General features: G+C 38.8%; 2 protein-coding genes and 1 long non-coding RNA gene across 7 annotated transcripts in view; 2 read left to right on the top strand and 1 right to left on the bottom strand.

The window, feature by feature from the left end:
- itgbl1 (integrin, beta-like 1) overlaps positions 1–4,680 on the top strand; it is a 47,844-nt gene extending 43,164 nt beyond the window's left edge. For all 3 annotated transcript variants that reach the window (XM_028022351.1, XM_028022350.1, XM_028022352.1), the window contains 2 exons: positions 2,127–2,240; positions 4,110–4,680. In XM_028022351.1, the coding sequence (XP_027878152.1) occupies positions 2,127–2,240; positions 4,110–4,198 (203 nt within the window). In that variant the 3' untranslated portion in view covers positions 4,199–4,680. The remainder of the gene's footprint in view (positions 1–2,126; positions 2,241–4,109) is intronic.
- A 1,282-nt stretch (positions 4,681–5,962) lies between these two features.
- The window catches only part of fgf14 (fibroblast growth factor 14), a 114,471-nt gene continuing 96,059 nt past the window's right edge, over positions 5,963–24,374 (bottom strand). For all 3 annotated transcript variants that reach the window (XM_028023984.1, XM_028023985.1, XM_028023986.1), the window contains 2 exons: positions 12,014–12,212; positions 5,963–10,558 (listed from right to left, as the gene is read on the bottom strand). In XM_028023984.1, coding sequence (XP_027879785.1) covers positions 10,416–10,558; positions 12,014–12,212 — 342 coding nt within the window. In that variant the 3' untranslated portion in view covers positions 5,963–10,415. The remainder of the gene's footprint in view (positions 10,559–12,013; positions 12,213–24,374) is intronic.
- On the top strand, positions 7,142–22,999 carry LOC114148598 (uncharacterized). The gene is made up of 3 exons (XR_003596306.1): positions 7,142–7,155; positions 11,350–11,351; positions 22,848–22,999. It is a non-coding gene; the product is annotated as an uncharacterized LOC114148598 (long non-coding RNA).

The raw sequence follows: 24,374 nt of genomic DNA, 5'->3' as shown, positions 1-24,374 counted from the left end.
TTAATTCTCACAAACTTTATGTTTTTGGTTTATATTTGTTGAATGATATAATATTTGATATAAAGCAATTTAGAAAAGCCAGATCGTTTTTATGTTAAAAGTTATTTTATAGATGGGTTGAAAGACTATATTTACAGAGCCTTGCGAAAGTATTCATAACTTGTGAACTTTTTCACATTTTGTCACGTCATAGCCACAAAAATCTATATATTTTCCGCTAATTTTGTACAATGGATCAAAGTTTATGTCAAAGTTTTGCTTATTTGCGAAGCGGCTGCAAGGCGAGAACCTCTGTTCCAGTCTCAAGTTTTCTGCAGCGCCTCTTCAGCATGATGCTGCCACCACCATATTTCGACACTGGTGATGCTGTGTTAAGGTTGATGTGCAGTTTTAGTTTTCTGTCAGGCATAGTGTTGCACATTTTGGTCAAAAACTTCAGTTTCTCATCTCAAAAGAGCATGTTCCCCTCTGTGTGTGTTGTTTTGTGACAATCTAAAAACATCCAGAGTTACAATATGTCTTTGAACTGCTCCGCTAATTAATGGCTTGAACGCACTGTCTGTGTAGCTTGACTATCATACTTTGGTAGGTTTGCAGTTTTGCATTGCTGTTTCTATGAATAAAGGATTGGACAGTCTGTGCGGCGTCGAATGTTCAAAGAGATTGTCATGATTTGCGGTGAAGAGGTGGTGAGGATGACGCTGTGGACCCAGGTTGGAATGAAGCAAAATGATGATTTAATGTTATTCCAGAAGTACAAAGTCCAAAATCCCAAAATCCAGGCAGCACAGATGAGCGGAAGGCTAATGTTCACAGCTGGTAGCAACTGGTACAAATGAATAACAGACAGCAGACTAGACTTGGCAGCTTGACAAGGACCCGACAAAGAACGAGGAACACAGGTGGATTTAAATACACAGGAAGACAATCAGGGGAAACAAGAAACAGGTGTAACTAATCAAGGGGTAAACAGGACAACACAGACTCCACAGAACACATGAATCTAAATAAACACACGGAAACAACCAAATCCTTACAGAGATGGATATTATTTTTGATCTGAATCTGGTTTAAACTTACATGCGTGTCCAACTATGCCACGCTTTCTGATTTCACAGTTGTGTGAAATTTGTGCTGCTTTTATGTGCTGCTTTGTGTTTCGTATGCCACACGCATCTTATTAAAACACACTGGAATTTGTGGTGACAAAATGCGAAAGGGCTGCTCATGCAGTTGCAAGGCGTCGCAGGTCGCTTTTCCATTTTTTGACACCTCGAACGTAATTATTCAGCTTAAAAACATTACTTCAGAGCAGCTAATCCAGCTTCTCCCCATTTTTGCCAGATGTACTTGAATTAAGTGCGTCAAATTGTCACTGCATTATATTTTGTGTCATTAGGCAGCTAATGGCGCCACACAAAAGCCTAGCTCCTCTGTTGTGCAGCAGTGAATCCAAAGGAATACGTTGACCACAGAGAGGCCAGCGCTAAACAGGGCTGGGAAATGAAGATGAGCGTCTCTATTCTCCATGATCCACTTCTTTTAAAAGCCAGATCTATCTTCGTTTCTTGACCAGCCTCTGCCTTAGCTATTTTACTTTATCTTCCTCTCCTCTCTACATCTGCCTTCCCTTTTCTCCTGGAGCCTTCTGTGGCCCTTCACATGCAAGTAAAAACTGTGGTGAATGGAAAAAAAAAAGAAAAACTGAACCCCTTGGTATATAAAAAAAGAAGAAGGCTGATAGCCAGATTTGTTTCTCTCTCCCAATTCTTAAAATGTTATTATTCTGTTGCTACCCTAGAGAGAAAAGAAATGTAAACTGATGGAGGAGAGAGGAAGTGTAGCGTGTGGGTGGATTGGTATCCTGGTGGTAAAACTGTATTAGAAGCTGTTTCCTCAGGGAATATCTCTGTCCACTCTAACCAACTCCATTAATCTTCTCTGAAAAAGAAAGGGTGAAAAAAAAATAACAGAGAATTAAACAAAACAGCTTTTATTGAGGGGGTGTGGGGGGTAATAATGTGCCAAGTGGGTGAAAAAAAAAGAATAAAAGAAAATACCAAACACACAAAACCCCGAACTGTGATGGTAATCAAAGTACATGTGTGTGTTTGTGCGTATTGCAGGTTCGTGTCACTGTGGCCAGTGCATTTGCTCTCGCCAAGAATGGTGGGTGTCAGGAGAGCACTGCGAGTGCGACGACCGAGAGTGTGACAAACATGATGGCCTCATCTGCACAGGTAATGACACACAGTGTGCCGAAGCTGTAACAGAGTGTACTAAGAGGGATGACATCAACAAACACCTCACAGCAGGGCTCACTTTCCTTCACAGAGAGCTACAGCCAAATACAAAGGAGAAGCAATAACTGTCAGTAAATAGTCATAGTCTTTTTACTTTATGACTATTTGATAATCTAATGATAGTTATTAGATTATCATATTAGGATAATCTAAGAAAATAACATAAACAAATTAAACACATTCATAAACTGACTGGAAAGCTTGAGTAAAATGTTATGGTAAATTTAGCTTTTTCTTTAGCATTACCATTTTGGGCTGCTTTGTATCATGATGTGGATAATCATCTTATCTCCAATGTGAACCAAACGAAGCAGATGATTATAGATGTCAAGAGAAACAGGATTAAGTCAAACACTATTTTTTCGTCATGGGAGAAGAAGTAGAGGTGGTGGAGGAATATAAATGCGTCAGTGGATATAACTGCGTCAAGGAACAGAGTACTTTGTTCCTTCTTGAGGACAGTCTGCTGAGGAACTTCTTAGGTCTTTCAAGATGCTTCAAATCTTGTAAAAGACTGCTGTGGAGAGCAACCTGTCATCTGTTGGGGTAACAGCATTTGATTTAAAAAACCTAAACAGCCTGATAGAGAAGGCTGGTTCTGTTCTGATGACTACTGTGGAACCACCAGAGGGTTGTCACCAGAGACTGTGGTGCATGGATAACATGTAGGCATTTTGAGGGTTTTAGCAAAGGGGTTAAAGGCCATAGCAGCATGCCGTTCTATAAATATGGCCTGATTACAGGCAAGACATCAGCAGCCTCTTATTAGTGATGGGAATCCTGTTTCAAGACAAACAGGATCAAGTCAAACACTCATTTTTCATCATGAGAGAAGAAGTGGAGGTGGTGGAGGAATATGAATGAAACTGAGACAAAACCATGAAAGTGATTTCACTGAAAAGAAGTCATGCTCTAATAATTTTGTCATATCAGAAGTCTCTTACATAAGAAGTTTTACTTTTAAAAAAAAAACACAAATACTTTGTAGCTTTTCTTTAATTTCCTCAACGTTGTAACAGCTGTTTTTGTAGAAACATGCATTTGTAAGGACATATCCCTCTATATTAGCATCGGCAATGTTATCATAAGCATTCGTTCTTGGTGCGCATCAAAATGACTGACAAGTTTAGCTCATCGTCATGGAGACCGATCATGTAAACTTCAGTCTTATTGCCATCTGAAAGCACATCAGAGGAGCAATATGAAAGACAATACTTCAAAAACAGCAAGCAAATAAAGAAAATGGATTTCAGCATCTGTTAAATGTTTCTCCCTTTCATTACTGACTTAGATATGAATGTTAAAATTACCCTGAGCATGACAATCATTTAAATGGAATGGTGTTTTACATGAAAAGTTAATTAAACACAGGGACTGAAGTTTCCTCTAACAAATTAATAAATAAGTAGAAACGTTACAGCTTCTTTCTATCGGATTGAGTCATTTTGTCATTGTAATTATTACGAGATTTCCTTGGCATGTTTAATAAGAAATTACACAGCATCCAGAAATGTCATGGATTCTCTAAAGCTGCGGATTCTCATTACACATGTAGCCGGTGAGTGATGTGGAAAATTCAACATATTATGAATGCTCACGTGTTAATTTTATGCACTGAAGATGGTAATTCAGAAAGGAAAAAAGTTTTATTAATCTTTGGTTTTTGCAATTAAAAGTCATGTTGGTTACCTGCAACATATTTGCCTGATATGTTGCAGGTTCATCAATTTACAGTACTGCAAGGACGTCGGGCATTGTGGCTTGTCTCTTTTAATTCGTAGCTTTTTCCCTTATATCTTCTCACAGGCAACGGTGTTTGCAGTTGCGGCAACTGTGATTGCTGGGAAGGGTGGACAGGAAATGCCTGCGAAATTTGGGTAGGAGCCGAGTACTGAGGAGAACATTAAGCTGGGGTCAAAAACTCGAGCTTCCAAATGTCCCGATACACCAGGAGGACCGTCAGCATTCAGGACCAGATAGCACATCGAGAGAATTCTCAACATTGATGTAAATCTGCATAACACTAATATAATGTACTAATATTGCTCTGTCTTCAATTGTACTGGTTACAAAGTATGCTTATTAAAACTGTCTATTGTTTTAAAAGAAACAGCCAACATATTCTAATGTAAACATTTATGTTTTCAGAACTGCTTTTCATGTCTTATACTTTGAGAGAGGTTCCTTATTTGAGATGGCAGCACTCAGCTGCCACCCATTGAACTTTTTCACAGTTTGTCACATGACATTTCAATGCATTTCAGTTGGAATATAATGTGACTGGCCAACGCAATGTAGTGAATATTTGTATGGTGGAAGGAAAATTACACATGGTGCTGAATTTTTTTTTCCAAATAAAAGTCTGCGAGCAAGCCGAGCATGCATTTGTAGACCTTTATTTTGCTACAGTTACAGTTTAGTTTAAGGCAGCGTTTCCCAATTCCAGTCCTCAGGCCCCCCTGCTCTGCATGTTTTAGATGTGCCTCTATTCCAGAGCAGCTGATTCAAATGATTGCATGACCATCAAGTGCTGCAGAAACCTGTTGATCACCCATATATTCAATCCAGGTGTGTAGCAGAAGGGAAACACCTAAAACATGCAGGGCAGGGAGGCCTGAGGACCAGAATTGGGAAACGCCGGTTTAAGGTATTCTTTATAACGCTCTAGAGCTCCGTTTTCCACTTGTGGCGAACTGTAAACAGGGTTTCTTATGACCTTCTCTTAACATTAGCGTTCTTCTTGCTACTCTGACATTTGCAGTCAAATTTGAGTGCATGTGTAATAGTTATGCTGTCAACAGAATCCCACAGCTAAACTATGGATCTCTAGCTTCTCCAGAGTTTCCATGAGCCTTTTACCTGCCTCTGATTGATGCTCCTCTTGCCCGACCTGTCGGTTTGAGCAGATGGCCACGACTTGGTAGGTTTGAAGTTGTGCCATACCATTTCCGTTTTTGGATCCTGGATTGAAAATTTGCTCTGTCAGATGTTCAAACTCCAGAAACTGTTTAGGAAAATTTGTGATTCTAACTTATTTATTTATTTTATCTCTAACCTGTGTTCCCTAGTTTTTCAGGATGCCGCTTAACCTCTAATGTTCTCTATCGAACATCTAAGACCTTGAATGATCAGCTGAATTTATATTGAGATCGAAACACATACTGTAGATGGTCTATTTGGTGTGACTTGATTTTATTTTAGAATAAAATGGGGTTAATGCAAGCAACACTTCTTTTAAAGACTTTTGGGGGCTCAAGTGGCTTTTATTTAACTGTACTTAGAGAGAAGGGGAAGACATGCAGCAAATGACCCAAGGCCAGGCATGAAACCTAGGACAACTGCTTTGAAGGCTGTTCCCTCTGTATATAACACACCCGACATTTAAAAAATGTTGATTGTAAAATATTTCTGAAACTATTTATAATTTCTTTCCACAAGTTTGTGTGGGAAAAAACAACAACTCACACATACTTTGTGTTTGTATATCCCACAAAACCCTGATGAAATGCATTCAGGTTTGTTGTAAAAAAATATATACCAAATTAACTTTTGCTCTTTACATTAGTATGCAAGTACATTAAAAGTACAGCTACTGGTGAGACATGTAATGTAGGTAATTGCAATTTCTAAATTCAACCGAAAGATTCCTTGAAAGCTTGTTCATTACTCTTTGAAGTTTTTTATTTCTTTTTCATAATAAAACATTAAATGTGCCGCATGACACATTTTGCATGGAAAACAATGCGAAGACCTTAATCATACATGGTTACAAATTTTGATATAACATGACATAACTCCAATGAGCATACTTGCAATGGTATAGTATATATATGTATATATTGAAAACAAATCATTTTAATAGTGTACGTTCCTCTCCATCCCAGGTAATCAACCCAAAACAAGCTGCCCATCATGTGAATCTACACTATCCTCGCAGTGAGAAGGTTAAGGTGGAGGAAACAAAGTGGAGGGCATAAATATTTCAGCCGTGGCATGCTTGATGGCTCATGTCACTTCAAAACATGGTGGAAGGGGATGGGAGCTGCATCGACAAAAAAGAGCTCAGTCAGCACTTGAAAAGACGACCAATATGAGGTCATGAAGAAAAGATTTGATTTCTACTTTGGCCTTTGTTTGTCATGCTTAAACTAGCCAACCCTTTCCGTTTTCTTTGTACTCTCAAAAATGGCAAGTGCAATAATATACTGCACACTATATTGCATTAAGTATTAACTTACTGACATTACAGTAGGCATTTATATAAATATTTTATTCAGCATGTTGTATATGTGTATACAACAAACACAAACTGTATAGTGTAGACAAACTCATTGCATATATTATGTAAAATCTGCGGCACATACCAACAGTTCTTGATAGACATAGCCTACTACATGCAGTTCATCAATGCCGTCCTCTCCCCATGCAACAGATGGAACGTTATACAAAACCAAAGGTTACAAAATCAAGCAAAAGTTACAGTTGCAGTGAGATTTAGTCAACCCCATGAAGATTTTAGAAATTTGAATAGAGTTTTGTCAGAGAGGAGAATTAAACTTTTTTTTTTGATGCTCTGAAGGTAACTCACAATTGTGCAACTCCTGCAGAAGTGCTGTTTGGATCGTAGAAGCTCAGACTGCTTAATAAAGTGGAAACATCATCAAGCCTGTTTACCATAATTAAGAGCTTTATTGTGATTCCCCATTAGCTTTGGCAACAATGCATACGTTCACACCACCCATGAAGGTATGCAAGGTAAGTTGCAATCCTGGGACATGATTGCAAAGGAGACGAAGAAGCTTTCTTAAAAGCAGAGAAGGGGGATTGTTTCACCATAACTGAGGGGTCTCGGGTACAAAACTTCTTTTTTTTTTTTAAAGGAACATTTTGTGAGACACCATTGGGAGCACTAAAAATAAAAATAAAGATGTTTAAAACATATGGAACAGCTGCAGACCTGCCTTTCTGTGGTAGGAAGCCCAACATTCCTACAGGGATCCTAAAAGCAACTGTGTCACTTTAAGACACTCGCAGGGTGACGCGTTAAAGGCTGGCGCAAAAGCTATAAGACATGAACTGCTTAGACAAAGGACTTCATGATTTTCTCCACTCTTAACAGGGAAAGTTAAAAGTTTAGAATATGCTGGTTGGAATTTAGATAAAATCTTGGGAAAGTTTTATGGACTAATGAAACCAAAATGAAGCTGTTTGGACAAATGGGCCAGTACTGTGCTTTCTGCCTGATCTGAAAACAGCTGATGTCAGCTAATGACTTCTACTGTCAACACAACTCAAAAATGTTCCAATAAATATTTATTCATTATTATATTACCTTTCAACCACACATCAGTGCAGTTTCTTTTAGGGGTTGAATATTTCTGATTGCAAATGTAAATTGATTTTACAAGAATATTCCTAAAAAAAACCAACAACTTGATTACAAGGAAAACGAAGCAAAACCAGTTGGGATCTGGAAGTAGCAGCACACACAATCCGTACACAAGAGAGATGAGAAACAAACAACAACAAAAAAAACAATACCGGAGATTTTAACAGATGTACATTTACACACCAGTCCTTTGCAAAAATAATTTCAGCCTTGAAAGAACCAGTTATCTGGTCTGCGTGGCCAGAGCAAGTAACCAGCCCAGCATGTAGAGTTTGTAGAAGTAGAGGATGACGAGCTGCAATAAGGGCAAAAACATCCGCCCTGCATACAACTTCAGCGATTCGCAGCCTCTGGGTGTGGAGGTGTGTGTCAGCACACCGATTTCGTTGTCGCATGAACTGCTTTTTTTGTCGTTTGTTTCTCTTTTTTACAAATACATAAGCATGTCTCAATGACATTTGATGAACTATAGTAATAATAACCACAAACTGAACATGTATAACTAAAACAAATATGTTTACCATGACAACTTTTGTAATATGGTTGCACTTTTAGCAGCATACAGCAGCAACGACAATCTACTTCCTATTACAAATCATATCTAACAAAATAAAAATGATTAACGCAAGACTTAAGAAATCTGTCGAACAAACCCACTAACAGTCGCGACGAAAATGCAAAACAAAGTGCAGTGGATCACCTTCACATGAGTCATGAGCGTGCCGATGCCTGCAACATGCCCGTCCACGCCCCTCTCGGCCCGCCCCCCTGCTCATACGGAGTGAAGAGCGATGCCCCCATACCTTGCTTCCGGTAGAAAACACATGCACATGAGTAATTTAGGTTATACGTACTTCCCTCACAAAAAAGTGACATCAGCCAAGACCGCTGCGGGTCAAGAGGAGTTGGTTCTTTCAAACGAATAAATGCTGTCACAGTGAGAGCTTTGATGGATTAAATCTGAGAGCGAGTCAGATTAGAATTTTTTTTTCGTCTTTTTTTTTTTGTATTTAAGATTAAGTTCTTCTTGGGATTAAAAAAAAAGGACTTTGGTTGTTTCAGAATGAACACATCTGAGTGTCGGTTTTTCAATGGATAATGCTACGCGCCCTACACATGGATCTATCGGGTGAGTGAGGCACCTTTGGCCCAGTGGGGACTGGGACCTTGTTTTTGCATGCCGGGAATCAAGGTCCAAACAGGCACGTGATAGGCCAAGATGATCAGTACTGGACTTTGCATGCTGAGCTAGGAGACAAATCCTTTTTATAATAATCTTAATAATAATAATAACAATAAATCATCTAGTCATTTAAAAAGTTATGATTTTTAAAAGTCATTTTTCCCTAAGTTTTATACAGACACACAGATGCACTAAAAGCCATCTGTAGTGTAACTGCTGCAAAGTGGGAACAATAGTGACCTTGTCCATGCTTTAGATTGCTGAACCAAATAGGGATGCAGCACGTATAAATAAGACCTATTGGTTTTCAGCCATGTTGTTTTCTTTGCTTTAAGTAGATGCCACCATAACACGGCTGCCATTTGCTGCAGTTATAGACCATCTGGGTCGAAGCCACAAAGCCTTGCTTCAATGTCCAAAGACGTCGGTGAGTGAGGAACTGAGGCCTACAAGGCCTAGAGATATTTCCTAGAGCCCACGCTCTGAAATAAGATTAAAGAAAAATAGACTTCAGGTTTGTTTTTTTTCTTTCCCTTTTTCTTCGTTCACCAGAGGAGGCGGACTGAACCGCTGGTGGGACACAGATAGTGATATGTATACACCATTCCTTACAGCGCTTTCCTACCCACCCACACGCACATCTGTTTAGAAATATTTGTGTTTTTGTGTGAGGGGGTGTGTTTGTGCGTGTACAGGGAGCTCCTCGCATTGATTGCAGTGGCGGTAATTAGCACTTCATCAACTATGATTGCGGGAGCCGTCTGCCAGCCTCCAATGTGTTTTTATGAGCCGAGGAGAAGCTGCACAAACTTTCTTCGACTGCTTTTCTAGGTGTACGCATGTCGTAAACAAAACAAACAAAAAAAAAGTTCATTTGGGCTCTTTCAGGTGTGTACTGGTATGCTTTAAAGTTCGTTGTGTTTCTTAGAAAAAAATCATACAACTCCTCTTGCAAAAGATTTCCTAGTTTCCCTTTGACAAAAACTAACTGTATGTTGACCAGCATTAGAAAGAGAAGGAAAGGGGAACATACTTGTAAAAAATATAGGACATCAGTCCAAATATTTACTCTGTCTATACAGTCTCTATCCCAGAACATAGCTGGTGAACTGTGATATAGAAAATAGATCTGAAGGTACACAGCCGCTGCTGTGACAGGGCATTATAGAGAAGGAGGTTCTTCCGGCAAAGCCAGCATCAAGCGTCAGTGTGAACCGCGTGTCATTCAGTTCAATTCTCGCAATTTCAAAGGGATCTAAAGGCATTACAGGATCAGAGGTCTTCTACCCTCCTGTGCTGGATAGACCGAGCCATCGCAGAATCAGTCTGTGCTGACATAGGCAGAGAAAGGAAGTAGGAGGAGGAGCAAGAGAATAAGAGAAGGGAGTCTCGGCTGGATGTTATCCGCAGGAAAAAAAGAGAGCGAGAAAAAAAAAAAAGAGGGTTTGGAGACTAGCTTGAGAAAAACAAAAAGACCTTGCCTCCGTTACATTCCTCCCCTCCCGCACATGCACTCCCACCAGGCACTGGTCAGGTGTGGCTATGTGGCTGGTTTGTCAGGCTTGCTGACAGGCTTGCCTCCGTTCATCACCACTGGCTCGCTTGTGCTTTTACTGGGAGGCACGGCCGCCTTGGGCACCGTCTCTCCGACGTCGTGCAGCGATGGCTCTCTGTACATGGCGACTGGAGGGAGACAAACGGAGAGATAAGACAAAAGCTGTTAGCAATAATCTGTCCTCTTTCTCTTATTGAGTCGAGATCTGTTCCTGAATAGTATTTGGTATGTTACATACAAATTAAATACTCTTTAAAAAAAAAAAAGAAACTACACTTAAAAGTGCAATTTCCTGATATAAGAAATGATACATGCAATAAAGATGACTATTTTATACTTTCATTCCGATTCACTTATTCCTTGATCATGGCTGACTTTAAATCCAAGTACCAGCTTTTGACAAAAAAAAAAGAAAAAGAAGGTCTCCTCTCCCATTTTGCAGCTTGCACACCCCAGCTGTATTACCGCATTGACAAGACACTTCACTTTGATTCCGTGTTTCGAATGATGGGTGGCAATCAGGGCCGGTGGCTGATGAGAGTGATGGTGGCATGTGCAGGACTATCAACATTTCATGCTGCACTTACAGAGCTGTCTCTGCCTCCTATAGTGCATCCCTCCAGCAGTGGTGCAGTGAATCAGCATACAAATACTAATATATGTCAAATGCAGTCATTTCGTTTATAGCGGACAGACCATCGGTAAGTCTTGTATCAAGTCTTATTGTGTGAGACAGCTGTCTTGGTATATCACAAGGATCATGAATGTTGTCGTGCTCAGCATTTTCAGTTTTCTATGTTTAGCAACCAACATATTTGAAATGTGCTCTGCTGCAGTCAATTGGATAGCTAGCAAAGCTTGCTGCAATAGTGACCTCTAAAAAAATCCATTTACCAGAAGGTTGTACAGCGAAAAAAAGGCGTGTCGTAATAAAGGGTCGCATTTGAGTTATATTTTAATGGAAAATTTGAAAACCAAGTAAAACGTCATGGATACAGGGCCTTGTAAATGCAGTCACACTGCAAACTTTTCACACTGGTCACATTATAGATACAAACATCAGTGTATTTTATAGTAATTTTATGTACTAGACCAAAACAAAGTTGTGCATTATTGTGGGGAAAAAAAAAAGATTCACTGCATTTTTACACATAGAAATCTAAAATGTGTATTGTGCATTTGTATTAAGTCCTTTGAGTCAATACTTCGAGGAACTACTTTTTACTACAAATATAGCTGCATGTCTTTATTTGGATATATCTCTCCTAGCAATGAACACCTAAAGGCCGTCACTTCACCCCACTCTCCTTTGCAGATAGCTAAAGCTCAGCTAGGCTGAGCAGAGAGATGTTTTTGGACATCAATTTTAAAACTTGGTCACAAAGGGACAACACAATTTTCAGATTTTTAATTGTAAACAGTCCTGAAACCGTGCATCATGTTCCTTTCCATCTCGGTTTCCTCTACTTTGTGTTGGTCTATCACGTAAAACCGTAAAGGAATATATTAAAATTTGCATTTGAGGATGCTAGAATGTGAACTAAAACGTCCAGGCCATGAAGATATTTGCTGAGCTCACGTACCTTCTAATGGCTTGGGCAGGAAGTGAGCAGCTGGTTTTGTTTTTTTCACTCGGTTTCCCTTCATGGCTTGGCCCTCCTTGTTGAGCCCCAGGAACCATGCTCTCCCTGACTCCTGCTGTCTGTACAGCATGGACGAGTAGATCACGTAGTAGTTCTCGAACACTGACTCTTTGAACTTGCATTCCGCTGTAAATAGTTCCTGCAGAGATGGGCGAAAGAAGCACATTGCAGGTAAACGGATTTTTAGATCAAAGCTAATCCGAAAGATTTAGTCTTACGATTTTTAAACAAGCAGCAGAATTATAAGTTACACAGTGGGAGGTCACCTGGGCAGCCTTTCACTTGTGTATCATGCTCACGTTGAACAGAAATGGCCTTGGCATGTGGAATGAAGTTCATATTCACTGCCTGACTTGAAAAGGATGAGCACTGCACAGTGTCCCTTGTTAAAATCAACTTCAATGAAATGCTCCTCTCATGTTCTCCTTGGCCTTAACCTTGACATCACATGTAAGAGCAATCGTCTCGCCAATTAGTGCGTGCTCCAGGCAGAATGTGTGTATTGTTCGGCACCGTGATCGACGAAGCAAGTACTGAGAAATCCAGTCCACCTAGATGTCAAGCTGATCCTGCTTTGCCGTTTCATCTTCCTCATCTCTTTATTTAAAGTAAAAAAAAAATACCCAGAAACATCTAAAGCTGATCATTCCTATCAAATGTATTTCAACTGACAGCAATTTAATTATGAATACTAAACTTTCTTCGAATCATGACAGAAATAACCTAGTGATTACTCCATCCTTCACACCTCGGACACGCAGTGACAAATGGTCACCGAGACACCACATTTCTCTCTGCTGTTACCAATCCATCTTTGACAGAATGGCAAAAAAAAAAAAGCATTTCTACGCTGTCCACACTGCCAGGCTAAAAATAAAGCCTTTCATTTGGGGTAAATTAATCAAAGAGCACTCATCACAATGGAGAGGTCCAGCACATCTGTGGGGAGTATTTCATACTGAGCTGAACCACAGAACCACTGGCATACATCATAAAACTCTTATTCGCTGTGCACTTCTGTAGTTCTAATAGTCAAAGTTAAACGTTTTTTTTTTTTTTTGCGTTTTAGTCAATAGGTTTTCTAAAGTAACAGGCAAATAGCAAACTGGGGAATATTTACAAGCACTGTCAGGTAGTTTCTGTGGAGTTGATGCATAGATGGTAATCAGTGAATATTTGCACAGATTTGTTTTTAATGTGTTTTGATTCAAAACAAATAACAGGAGGTAACCCCAACGTATTGGAGGTGTCTCAATATAATTCCAACTATTGGCTGAGGGCTCTAAAAAGTTCATTTTGAAATTGTTGTTATCAAGAGTCCTCGAGTCCCAAATTCAACAACCACCAATACAAGTTGTTGGTGGTGTCTTTGTGATCTTATGTCAGCAAAAAGCCCAGCAAACCATTTGATTTACTATTTTCAAAACAATCCCAACTTTTTTTTTATGTGCTCTGCTTTGAAAATGCTATTGTAGGTTTGTTTAAATTAAATACACCACTTTAAATGGTATTTTATTGAGCTAACGCACTTAAATTGCACCAAACAAACAGACAAAAAATCCATCCTTTACACTAATGTTTCTGTTATAGAAAAACTGTAAGATTGCAACAATTTCCTGTCTGTCTGTGACAGCTGACCAGCTTGTTTTAATCAGACAGCTGTCAGTGTGGGGAAATGCAGCCGAAATTCTAGTGATTGCATTTCATGATATTCAAAGCAAAGTTCTTTGGGTCTGGATGTGCTTCTGTTGTGAAAACTTAATGTAAAACAAGGTCATTGAGATGAAATTCACAGAGTCCTGCTCCACTGCGACCAGGTTCCTTAGTTTTCGATAACTGTGACGTAACAAAAAAGTAACATACCTCATCTTGGAAAGGTATTGTATGTAGAGCATAAGCAGGCATATTACTTTTACGATTACATTATGTCCCCATCTCATTTAAGTTTATTAATTTTCATCTGGGACCATCTATTAATTAAATTTCAATTCTCCATGAGTAAACCCAATTGATAACATGCATACAAAACGATGGCTTCAATTTCACTTCAGAGTGTGAGATAGTCATGCTATTACTGGGATGCTGCTGTAAAATGCGAGTCGTTTTTCAGTCTGGTTTTCATGACCAGTTACTCTTGTGCAGTAGGTGCAAGTCCATTACACTAACTTTAATGAAACGTTAGTGTAATGGAATATTATTTGACATGCCTAAACGTCAAATCAGTATTCAAGGCAAATATATATTTAATTGGAACATCCCTATTAAATAAAAAATTAAAAAGACAGTTTCAAATAAAAATCTAAGACTAATGGCTATTAGATTGTCTTGTCTATGTTTGCTCTTCTGGGCTGTCTAAGCTGTTCTGATTGGTTAGCTGCACTGATAGTAAGCACTGACACAAGTCACCTGTCAACTTTGTTGTTGGCATTTTCAGTGAGTTCAGCAATACTTTTAGCCAAATCCTTAGGATGTTTAACACAATTTTATTTATAACTGCAAATTTTTAGTCCACTGAAAGGCAAAACTGAGACTATTGTCTTAACTATCAATAGAGAAGGCACTGACAATGAAAGAAGGGTCATAGTGAGTATCTATGCAAAGCGCAATAGCAGTATTGAGGACAAATAATTTCAGTCAGTTTCTCCAAAACTGACTGTACACTCAACTTAACTTGTAACCAGGAAACGATAGGTTTTGCAGCAAGACCACAGAAACAATCATACACAATACAAAACTGTATCTATAGAAGACATAGCCCTTGTACTGGTATGGCAGAAAAAGGAAAAAAAAAAACATACACTTTGTCTTTAAAAATGTCAAACAGCATAAACATTTTGCTGTTTATGAGCAGTTTTGAACTCAGGACACACACACTCATGATCATCGTCTAATTACTCCTGTCAGAGCTACTTCTCCAGACAGTATTTGGCTGACAGAGGAGCTGAGCAAGAAGAAGGAAAGAGACATCTCGGGTGACGTTAATGAACCCAGGGAGCACCCAGCTGTATTTTGAGTGTCCTCTGTATCCTTGGCTGAGGACTTGTGGGCATCTCTGAGTGGAGGGCTCAAATTCATAATGCGCAGCGACAGCAACAGCTGACATGTCGGAAAGCTCTAGAGGAGGAGCGTGTTCAGTTCCAGCTGAAAACAGTCAAAGCAGTTACAGCAGGGACTGAAGGGTCAGAGTGGTGATTTGTTGCATGTGGGGTGAAAAAAACATCCAGACTTTGTTCTGTCTGCTGAGAGATTCTATAGCACAAGAGATATATAATCCCTCTATTCTAGTTGTAAATATTGGGATTAGAAACAGGACTACTGACGTGGTTCTTAAAGCAGAGCATAGAGCCCTCGACAAAACAATACATTTATGGTCACTTTGATGGCTGAAGTATTAAAAGCTGAGCCTTATATGACTTCAAGATGAGGGTGTTTCAGCTACAAATATTAAATAATAGCTTAAAATAGTTTTTTTTCTGTGCATGCTTTGAAAATATGTGAGAAGTGTTCTCTCCAAGTGTTACAGAATTGACCTTGTCTTGTAAAATTATACACACTCCAAGAATATTTTCTAATTGTATCACATTATGTCTAAAAACCTAAATGTATTCTATTGGGGTTCTGTGCAATAGGCCGTCATAAAAATTTTAAAGTGTTAGGAAAATGAAGCATGACTTTCAAAAATGCTCTACAATTGTTAAAAAATCTGACAAGTGTAGCATGAGTATTTAGCCACTTTGATGAGAATGAAGCTGACGACTGGAAGATGGAGGGCCATCCAGGTAAAAAGAAAACTTGCTAGAGAGTGGGAAAGTTGAAGACAGGCGCAGGACAGCAACCCTAATCACACAGCCACAGCTACAGTGGAATGGTTTACATAAATAATATTTATGAGTTTGAGTTGCCTAGTAAAAGATTAGACCTAAAGCCAAAGGAGAACCCTGTCTCAGTGTGCATAATCTATTTCACAAACAGGAATGGGCCAAAATTTGCGTCTCTAGACTATCAAACCCGGTAGAGACATATCCCAAAAAGTCTTGCAGATAAATGTGGTTCTACAAAAATTTGGAGTCAGGGGGGCTGAAAGCAAAACGTGCAGCACGCTTTCTAGCTTTCAGTTGTTCAACAAAACGACAACCACATAACCTTTCTCACTCCACAATTACACATTTCTTGGTGCAGGTCCATCACGTAAATCCCCAAAGATGTTTCAGGTGAAAAAATGTGAACTGTATGTGGTATGGATTATTCTGCAAGACATTTTAAACCATTTAATATGGAGAATGTGTTTATTTTTAAAACAATGCGCTGCTTGAGCTTTAGCCAGCTGTCGTAAGCAAAGGTACATTTCCTGAACCAAATAAAATCTGGTCTAAAATGATGGCTAAACATGCCCTGTTCTTCCATTAGCAAACCGCAAAACAAAGCAAATAAAACAACTTTCCCCCTTCTGGTTTCGGGAGTTACTTTAAATTGTTAATCACTGACATTTTTCCTGATAAGGTGAGCCGAAACCCCATCTAGGTCTCTGTAATAGGCCACATCACTCAGATGGCCGCCAGGTTTAGCACGGCGGTGATTACTTATGTAACACATACAAAACAGCCCTGAGTAGAAGTAATCATACAAGTTGGTGCCAAGGCCATAATTGTTGCTAATCAAATGCCTTCACAGGAGCACAAGTTGCTTTTTTTTTTCTTCTTTGTTTATGGAGGCTGAACATGCGGAGGTGGTTTGTTTGTGGAACGAGAAGGCCACTGTAATCAGCTTCATTTGTAGCTCAGAGCAGCGAAGGCAGCCGATGTCAGAAGCATTGTTTACTGGTGATGTTTTAAGTGTGTCAGTGGCGTGTTGAAGGCTTTTATCACGCTCATTGTGTTGCTGCAAAACACATTTCCTTTTCCTTCCTACAATTTTCCCCTCATTTTATCACATTAGCACCCAGAACTCAAGGATACCTAGGCATTGCAGCCAAGAGACTTGACTTTTTTTTTTTTTTTTAGCAAATTATGAAAAACTTGTTTAAGCTGTTGCCACATAGGTGGAAAACCCATCTGTAGAAGCTGCTTGGCATGAAGACCAGGTAAACATATTTGTTACATTTTGCTGCTGTTCTTCAAAACAGTAGAAGAGGTTTTGTCAACAACAGTGATGTGGAAAAGTGAGCCCAAATATACCTCTTCAACCCATACAGTTTACTGTATACCCCTGGGACACAGTGATACATAAAAACATGTATTTCCATAAAATATCTTTCAGTTTTTTGTGCAAAACTAGAAAAGGTGCATGTTTGATGAAAAACAAGAGCTCATAATGTTGTATTTAATTATGTTGGACTCAGAAGTGCTGCATTTATAACATATATTCTTTCTCTTATGTGTAACAGTTAAGAAAATGATATGTGAATTTCTTTCTGATTGCATGTTTTATGTGATGTTAGCTTTAGATTGCAGTTTTGGAAGAATACTTTAACCAAAAAGTCTAACTTTAATTAATGTTAATTAAAACGTTTTGAGCAGTGTCATGAACTACACCTGGAAAACCCTTATGCTTTTCTAATGCAAAAAAATTTACTTTCAATTTTCAATAGTACTAAACTGTTTCTGTCTTTCAGGCTACAAAGTACTGCTATTGGAAATCTCCACTACAGTTTACACAAAAAAGATAATTCCTGGACAACACACAACGGTTTTTGGTTTCATTCATGACTTTCTTGTAGGTAATGAAATGACATTTTGTGCCTATTTAATGTCCTTTTAGCTTTAATTCTACTGTTCAATAAAAAAATGTCACAAGCACTCGGACTTTGAAGGACCTAAAAAAGGAAACAAAGCTTCACTCGCCTTAAGTTCAGAACCGTCTCCCGTCTAATTCTAGCCGACATCTAGTACTTTGGGAAAATATGGGTGACATTGAAGGAAAACAAAGTGAAGGAGACACAGCATACACTTTCACACCAGTGGAAAATCGAATCATTTCTGAGGCACCAAATGGTTGATTTTCTACCCGCTCAATCTCCCCCGCCGGGCGCTCCACATCAGTGGCTCCTTAGCATGTGATTGGCCATGCTCTGAATGGAAGGGCCATAATTGACCTTGGCCACAGACAGCGTGAGGGCCAAAACGGCTCAGCCCTTCATAATCAGCACAGCAAAAAGACAGAGACGGCAATAAAGAGCAGCCACAGCAAAACACAAGGACTGGCTTTTTTTTCCTTCTTTTTTTAACCCAAATTGGGGCAGATTGACCAGGGGAAAGAGCTCTTTGGAAAAAAAAATAACATAAATAAAAATCTGGAAAAAAAAAGAGCCAGATACGATTGATTAGGATCTATAATAAAAAAAAAAGAAAGTGTGCTTTTGCAAACACTCATTAAGAGGTTCAAACCGCAAGAAATGTTAAGACGTACAAAACTGTAAATGAAAATTAGAAAAGATTAAAATGTAGCTGAGTGGAGGCTCACATGAGGATGGGAGATGTAACAATATGCAGAGAGACTGCTCATATTCCTACTGAGGGAACCAAGAAATTGTTTATTAATGCTGCAAGCATGAAACCTATTAATCCATAGAAAAAAAAAGGTCAACCTGCAGAGAGCTGGGCGACATCGACAATGCTTCCCCACTCATATGTATAAAAGTCACGTAGACAGAGTGTGCAGGCAATGGGAGGCTCAGCAGACCTGATTCTTCAACTCCAAGAAGGAGGAAAGGTCACTGAATAAGGGAAAATAATTTTTGAACAAGGCCTAAAGTACGGCTTTTTGTTTTGAATAATTTCTAACCTAAATCCATACGGCATGGTTAGAAACAGACGTTAATTTAAAAATAAGAAAAATGCATATCTACTCCTGCATGTTTGTGAATAAGGCAAGGAATTGTAGGGGATTCACACAACAGTCACCTTAAATAATGATACCTTTGTGTATTTTAAGCAAAATTGAATAAAACATAAGTGATTTTTTTTTTAAAACAGGGAAGCAAAAAGTACTCCAATTATCTCTTAAAACTGAGTAATATAAAGCATCGACTGTTCTTAATAAATATGATATGAGTAAGAAACTTACTAGTGGCACGATGGTACACAATACAAAGGTCAACAGAACCTGACAAGATTTTAGCAATTTTTTTGGTCCTCATCGTTTTGTTTTTACAGACAAAATAAAACTCAGTCCAGCTTTGACTAGTTCAAACCCATGATAACTTCCTGGTTATTCATTAAGTTTCAATCCTGTGAAAAGGAGCTTTAGTCTTTTCATGAACTTTCCCCCAATACATCTGGTAGTCTAGAGGTGTATATTTTTTGTTTTGCAGCAAGTAGATATTAAATGTTTTAAATATAGTATTCAGCAAAGGGCCAGATTTTCTATGATGATTCTTTAAATATTAACCTAAAAGAGACGAGACCCTATATTCTTCATTATGAGTGCATTTGTTAACTCAATGGAAAGGCATATGTGCTATTAGTTAAGAAACTGTTTAAAGTTATGATAACTAATGAGATTAGGTGGTTTATGTACAGTAGAGTCAGTGAAAATAGCTAAAATCTGCAAAAGTGTGTTTTGGAGTACAGCTAGAAGCTAATCAACACTCTCAAAGCACAGAATCGTATAACAGCAGATGAAACTTTGCGTTTAGTGACATAAGTAGCATGTCACTGAGCAACACAAAAGACCAAAAACCTTACTTATAATACTTTTTTTAAGCTTTTTTTTTGTTTTGTTTTACACATGAACAAAAAACTGTAACAGTATACATATGCTAGAAGCACTTACTCTTTCAGTAAAGTTTGCCCAAAGGCAAAGACCCATTAACACTGAACCAGTACAGCTCCCCTGGCTCATAAAAAAACCATCACTCACCCTCAAATCCCCTACCCTTTTCTCAAGAAGTGCTTTAAAAAAAAGAAAAAAGAAAGATGATCCTGTAACATCTAATGTCCAATAAATATTGAGGTTTATGTTAGCATGAACCACCCTGCAGGTTGAATCGAAACAATTCAATGCCATTAAAGAAATAGATGGCAAAGAATTATTAATTTTCCAAATGCTTGTTATAGGGAAACAATAAGCTGATATCCAATATACAAATGACACATGATGTACAGTGAAAATACACATCTGCTCTCTGAAAAGCTTTGGCATAAATCACTGCACAACATTGCACATGCCAAATAAAGTAATACAGCGCTGCAGGAAAACATTCTGGCAATCAAAAACAGTGTCACTCCCCACTCCTGCGTGAGCAAAGTGTCAAGTGTGTGTGTTTTGTCCACTTTGCAAGTGTTGATCTATAAACTGATGGCAGATTTGTGTCAAGACTGTAAGGTTGGCTGGTCATCTTTTGTCAAATAAGCCACTAGTCGATAGTGCAACAAGCTCCTACGGATATTTTAGACAGGCAGCACGAACGCCCACACAGTCTGGGCACACTCTTGCCAATCTAAGCACACACAAAGAAAGGCACACACAGAGACAGAGAGAGGCAGAGAAAGAGAGAGAGAGAGAGAGAGAGAGACAATGTCTGTCCACAGAAAACTTACAGAGCTGGGAAAACTCCATAAGGGATCAAACAGATGTTATTACTAGACAGAGATAAATACAAAAGGCAACATTCAACTGATGATTTCATTTAATAGGAGAAAAGAAGTATCCAAAACATGTGAACAAAAATTGCCTCCCAAGAATGGGTTGTGTCCTCTTTAGCGTTAATAACTGCTGCAAGGTTTGGTAAAACCTGGTGTCCTTCATACATCACTGTAGTGGTACTCAGGTCCACAATTCTTTGCAGAATTATTCCAATTCAGCCACATTAGAATATTCATAACTATGTACAGACTTATTAAGGTGATATTAAGGCATCTCATTTTGAAATAGATCTATTAACACATCAGTCTTTGTGGTAATAATAACAATGAAATTGTATGCCTCCAGATCACCTTCAAAACAACATCTAATTTTGACATAGTCAATCCCCAATGCAAGTTAGTGCAATACTCTAACTATAACCAATGATAAACTATACATCCATGTATAGAAGAATGTGTGTCTTCATTATTTCATGAGCACTTCTGTGAGTTTGAAACTCCATATATCTGAAGTGTTAACCGATATGTAGCTGTAAGGTCTTTGCAGTAACTGCACAATGTGACATATATAGCAATGTCACTGGATTACAAATGGCACATGAATTCAAAGATAATTCAGCGTCTTATGACAGGATCATGCTGCTCTATTGAGCTATGAAATCATTTATCTTGATGTCGTCAGAGCTTTATCATAGCCAACCAATTGTTCTGTCCAGGAGCTGAATTATACTAAAAGCAAAAAAAAAAAAGAAAAACTGTCATTACAACCTCAAATAAATCCCTTATTTTGCTCAGGGATAAAAGGTTCTATTTTCATAGGAGCAGAGGCAGAGGAAAAACAGGTGCAATTTTGTCTGGCACACCTGCATTGTTTGCTCTTTCATCTTTCGTGACACCTTTGCACCGAGTGGGTGGAAAGGCACAGCGGAGGTTATGTGCACACAGCTAAAATGCAACAGAGCAAATACGGTTCTAGGTTTGGTGCAAAATTGGGCGGAAGCGCCACCTCTTATCACAAGTGCAGGAACGTTTAGATTTTACATGGTTTAACTGATGCCAAGTATGGAACCTGCGTGATTCAGGAGGGGCCAAAAAGATTCACAGGGGTCTTGGAGCATGGCAGCGATTTATCTATGGTATCACCAAAAGAAATGTAACACCTTATTTGATCTCCTTAAACATAAATATGCCATCCTATGCTGCTGATAATTGTTTTTATTTTTTCATCTTTTTAAAAAAAAATCTGTTACTTTGCTAGTAATGTTTTTCTTGCAAAGGTTGTCTTGTCAAAGGTCATATTCAGCAGGAAGGACAAATCTTAACTAGTTTTGTTTTGTTCCACTTAGCTGTCCCGTTACATTTTGCATGTTGGTGAAGTGGTATGACGGTCGTATTACTAATTGTGAGAAATATACATGCAGGGTTTTCCCCAGTGTAACACAAGCCTGGCAGGTCGTCGGGCTTTACTTGCCCCCACTCCACCAACGTAGTTTGTTTCTTTTAAATAGCATTTTTTATACACCACTAACAGTGAAAGCAAGGACAGATTAAGCCAGGTTTACGACTGACTCATTGAACTGGGTGCGAGGGTGCAAGCACCAAACGCACCACCCCTGCCCGTTGGCCTCACATGCTATTATTTCCAAATTAACTCAGCGTGGATCGAGGGCACAGCCTTACACTGAAAACGGTGTGTTCTGTGGAAAGAATAATTTACTGCCATCTATAGCATGTTTGTTCTTGAAAACGTGTGGGCATGAGTGAATAAAGTTACATCCTACTGTGCAAAGGGGAAGAGGTTTGTGTGTGTACATTTGTGAATAAATGTCATAACTCATTGATGTACTTTTCTCTAATGGCAGGCATACAACTGAAGTATGTTGAGGAGAAAGGTTTGTTTCCTGCTCAGCATTGCTACCAGCTTTGTGTCACCTGTTGAAGTCTCTAAAGATGACCTGGCAAATAAGGTTAAATTTAAGGAGATCGTCCCAACAGAATTGGAGAATAGAACAAACATCATTTGGCTCAAGGTTGCCGTAGGTTGTGCCTCAGACCTCAAGAGTCTGAGCTGACCACAGAGGACTGAGGTGTGGCACTTGATTATTGGCTTGCACAGCATGAATTTCCTGCAACATCTGTTCCGTCCAAGAAAGAACAGCCCTCATGCTTACCCCGGAGCACAGGTGTCAAAGTCCAGTTCTCAAGGGCCGGTGTGGCCTGCGGTTTTTAGATGCGCCACAGGTACAAAACACTGGAATGAAATGGCTTAATTGCCTCCTCCTTGTGTAGATCAGTTCTCCAGAGCCTTGCTAAAGACCTAATTATACTATTCAGGTGTGGTGCAGCAGAGGCACATCTAAAAGTTGCAGGACTGCGGCCCTTGAGGACTGGAATTTGGCACCCTTGCCCCAAAGTCTTCCTCTGACTACATGGAAGACGGTCCTTCACCACAGTGGTCCAAACACAAAGAAAAACACAGTGAGATACCCAACAATGCCTGGAAGTAGTTGACAATCCCTGTCGTAACTGTACTAGGCGAAAGGTTATTTGAACTTTCTGGGCTTGTTATTCAGAAGAAGAAGAAAGGTCTGTCTTTAGAAAATGTCAAAAAGTCTCGTCTGTTTGAACAGTTGGTTCAGTGTTAAGAAAAAGGAAGCCTAAAACAAAAAACATAAGCAACGGACATAAGTTGTAGCTCTTGTGTGTGAAGAACATCATTTAGGATTACACAACATATGTTGAACACAACAGGACAGTAAACCCAAGTGCTCTATCTTTTACACTGGAAGTATAGGCTATAAGAAAGCAGAACTTTTTAAGGCTGCACTTAGAGAGTTGGTTCTGTGTCGAACTGTTCAGTTTCCTTTTTCTGCATTTTGTTACTTGAGTTTCTCCATTTTGATATCAAACACAGGGGCTGATTTTTAGTGAACCATAATTGCTGGGATAATATTAAAGTATACATTTGAAATATGTTGTACTCGCAGCAACATTTTCTTTTTTGTGAAGAACATTGTGCGCAGTAATAGTTATTGTTTAAGATACTTAAATAATAATATCAATAATTAATAAACATATTTGTGCAAAGAAAATATTTTGTCCCTTGCATGCTCAATAGAAGTACAAAAAAACAAAAAAACTGCTATATTTTTAGAAGAGTCGTGTCGTGTGTGTCACAAGACGACAGAAATACCCACACAGAAATCTATCACATACTAATATGAACGCATATTACTATGCTAATACCAAGGGGCAATTTTGAGAGAAAAAATAAGACGGAATAAATTTAGAATGTGGAAGGAAACTGGAATGCCTAAATATAAGTCACACATTCACACGCAGAATATTCTGAGCAGAGCCGTTCTGCAGTGAGGCTACAGTATTCAAAACTTTTGCAACTTAAAACCTTTATAAAAGAAAATATGCTTTCCTTTGAAAAACACACAAAATTAAAAACAGATATTCTACATGTTAGGACCAAGATTTAATCAGACCTAGCAACAACAAGTGGCAAAACTAAATGCTTAATCACTACATAAACATTGTAACGTGCATAATAATGGATGTCCATAAAATTTGATGTAAAACAGCACTATTATATAATAACCTGCAATGGCTTGACCAAAAAACTGGATTTTTGAGCCGTTTTAAGCCTTTTGCTTTGATGTATAGTAAAACTAAGCTTTTTGGCAGCAGAGAGCCCTCTTTTTGCTTTGATA

The sequence above is a fragment of the Xiphophorus couchianus genome, chromosome 7 (assembly GCF_001444195.1).
Source record: "Xiphophorus couchianus chromosome 7, X_couchianus-1.0, whole genome shotgun sequence".
In the NCBI taxonomy this organism is placed as follows: domain Eukaryota; kingdom Metazoa; phylum Chordata; class Actinopteri; order Cyprinodontiformes; family Poeciliidae; genus Xiphophorus; species Xiphophorus couchianus.
The sequence above is the reverse complement of the archived record's forward strand: the minus strand, read 5'-3'. Positions and strand labels throughout refer to the sequence as shown.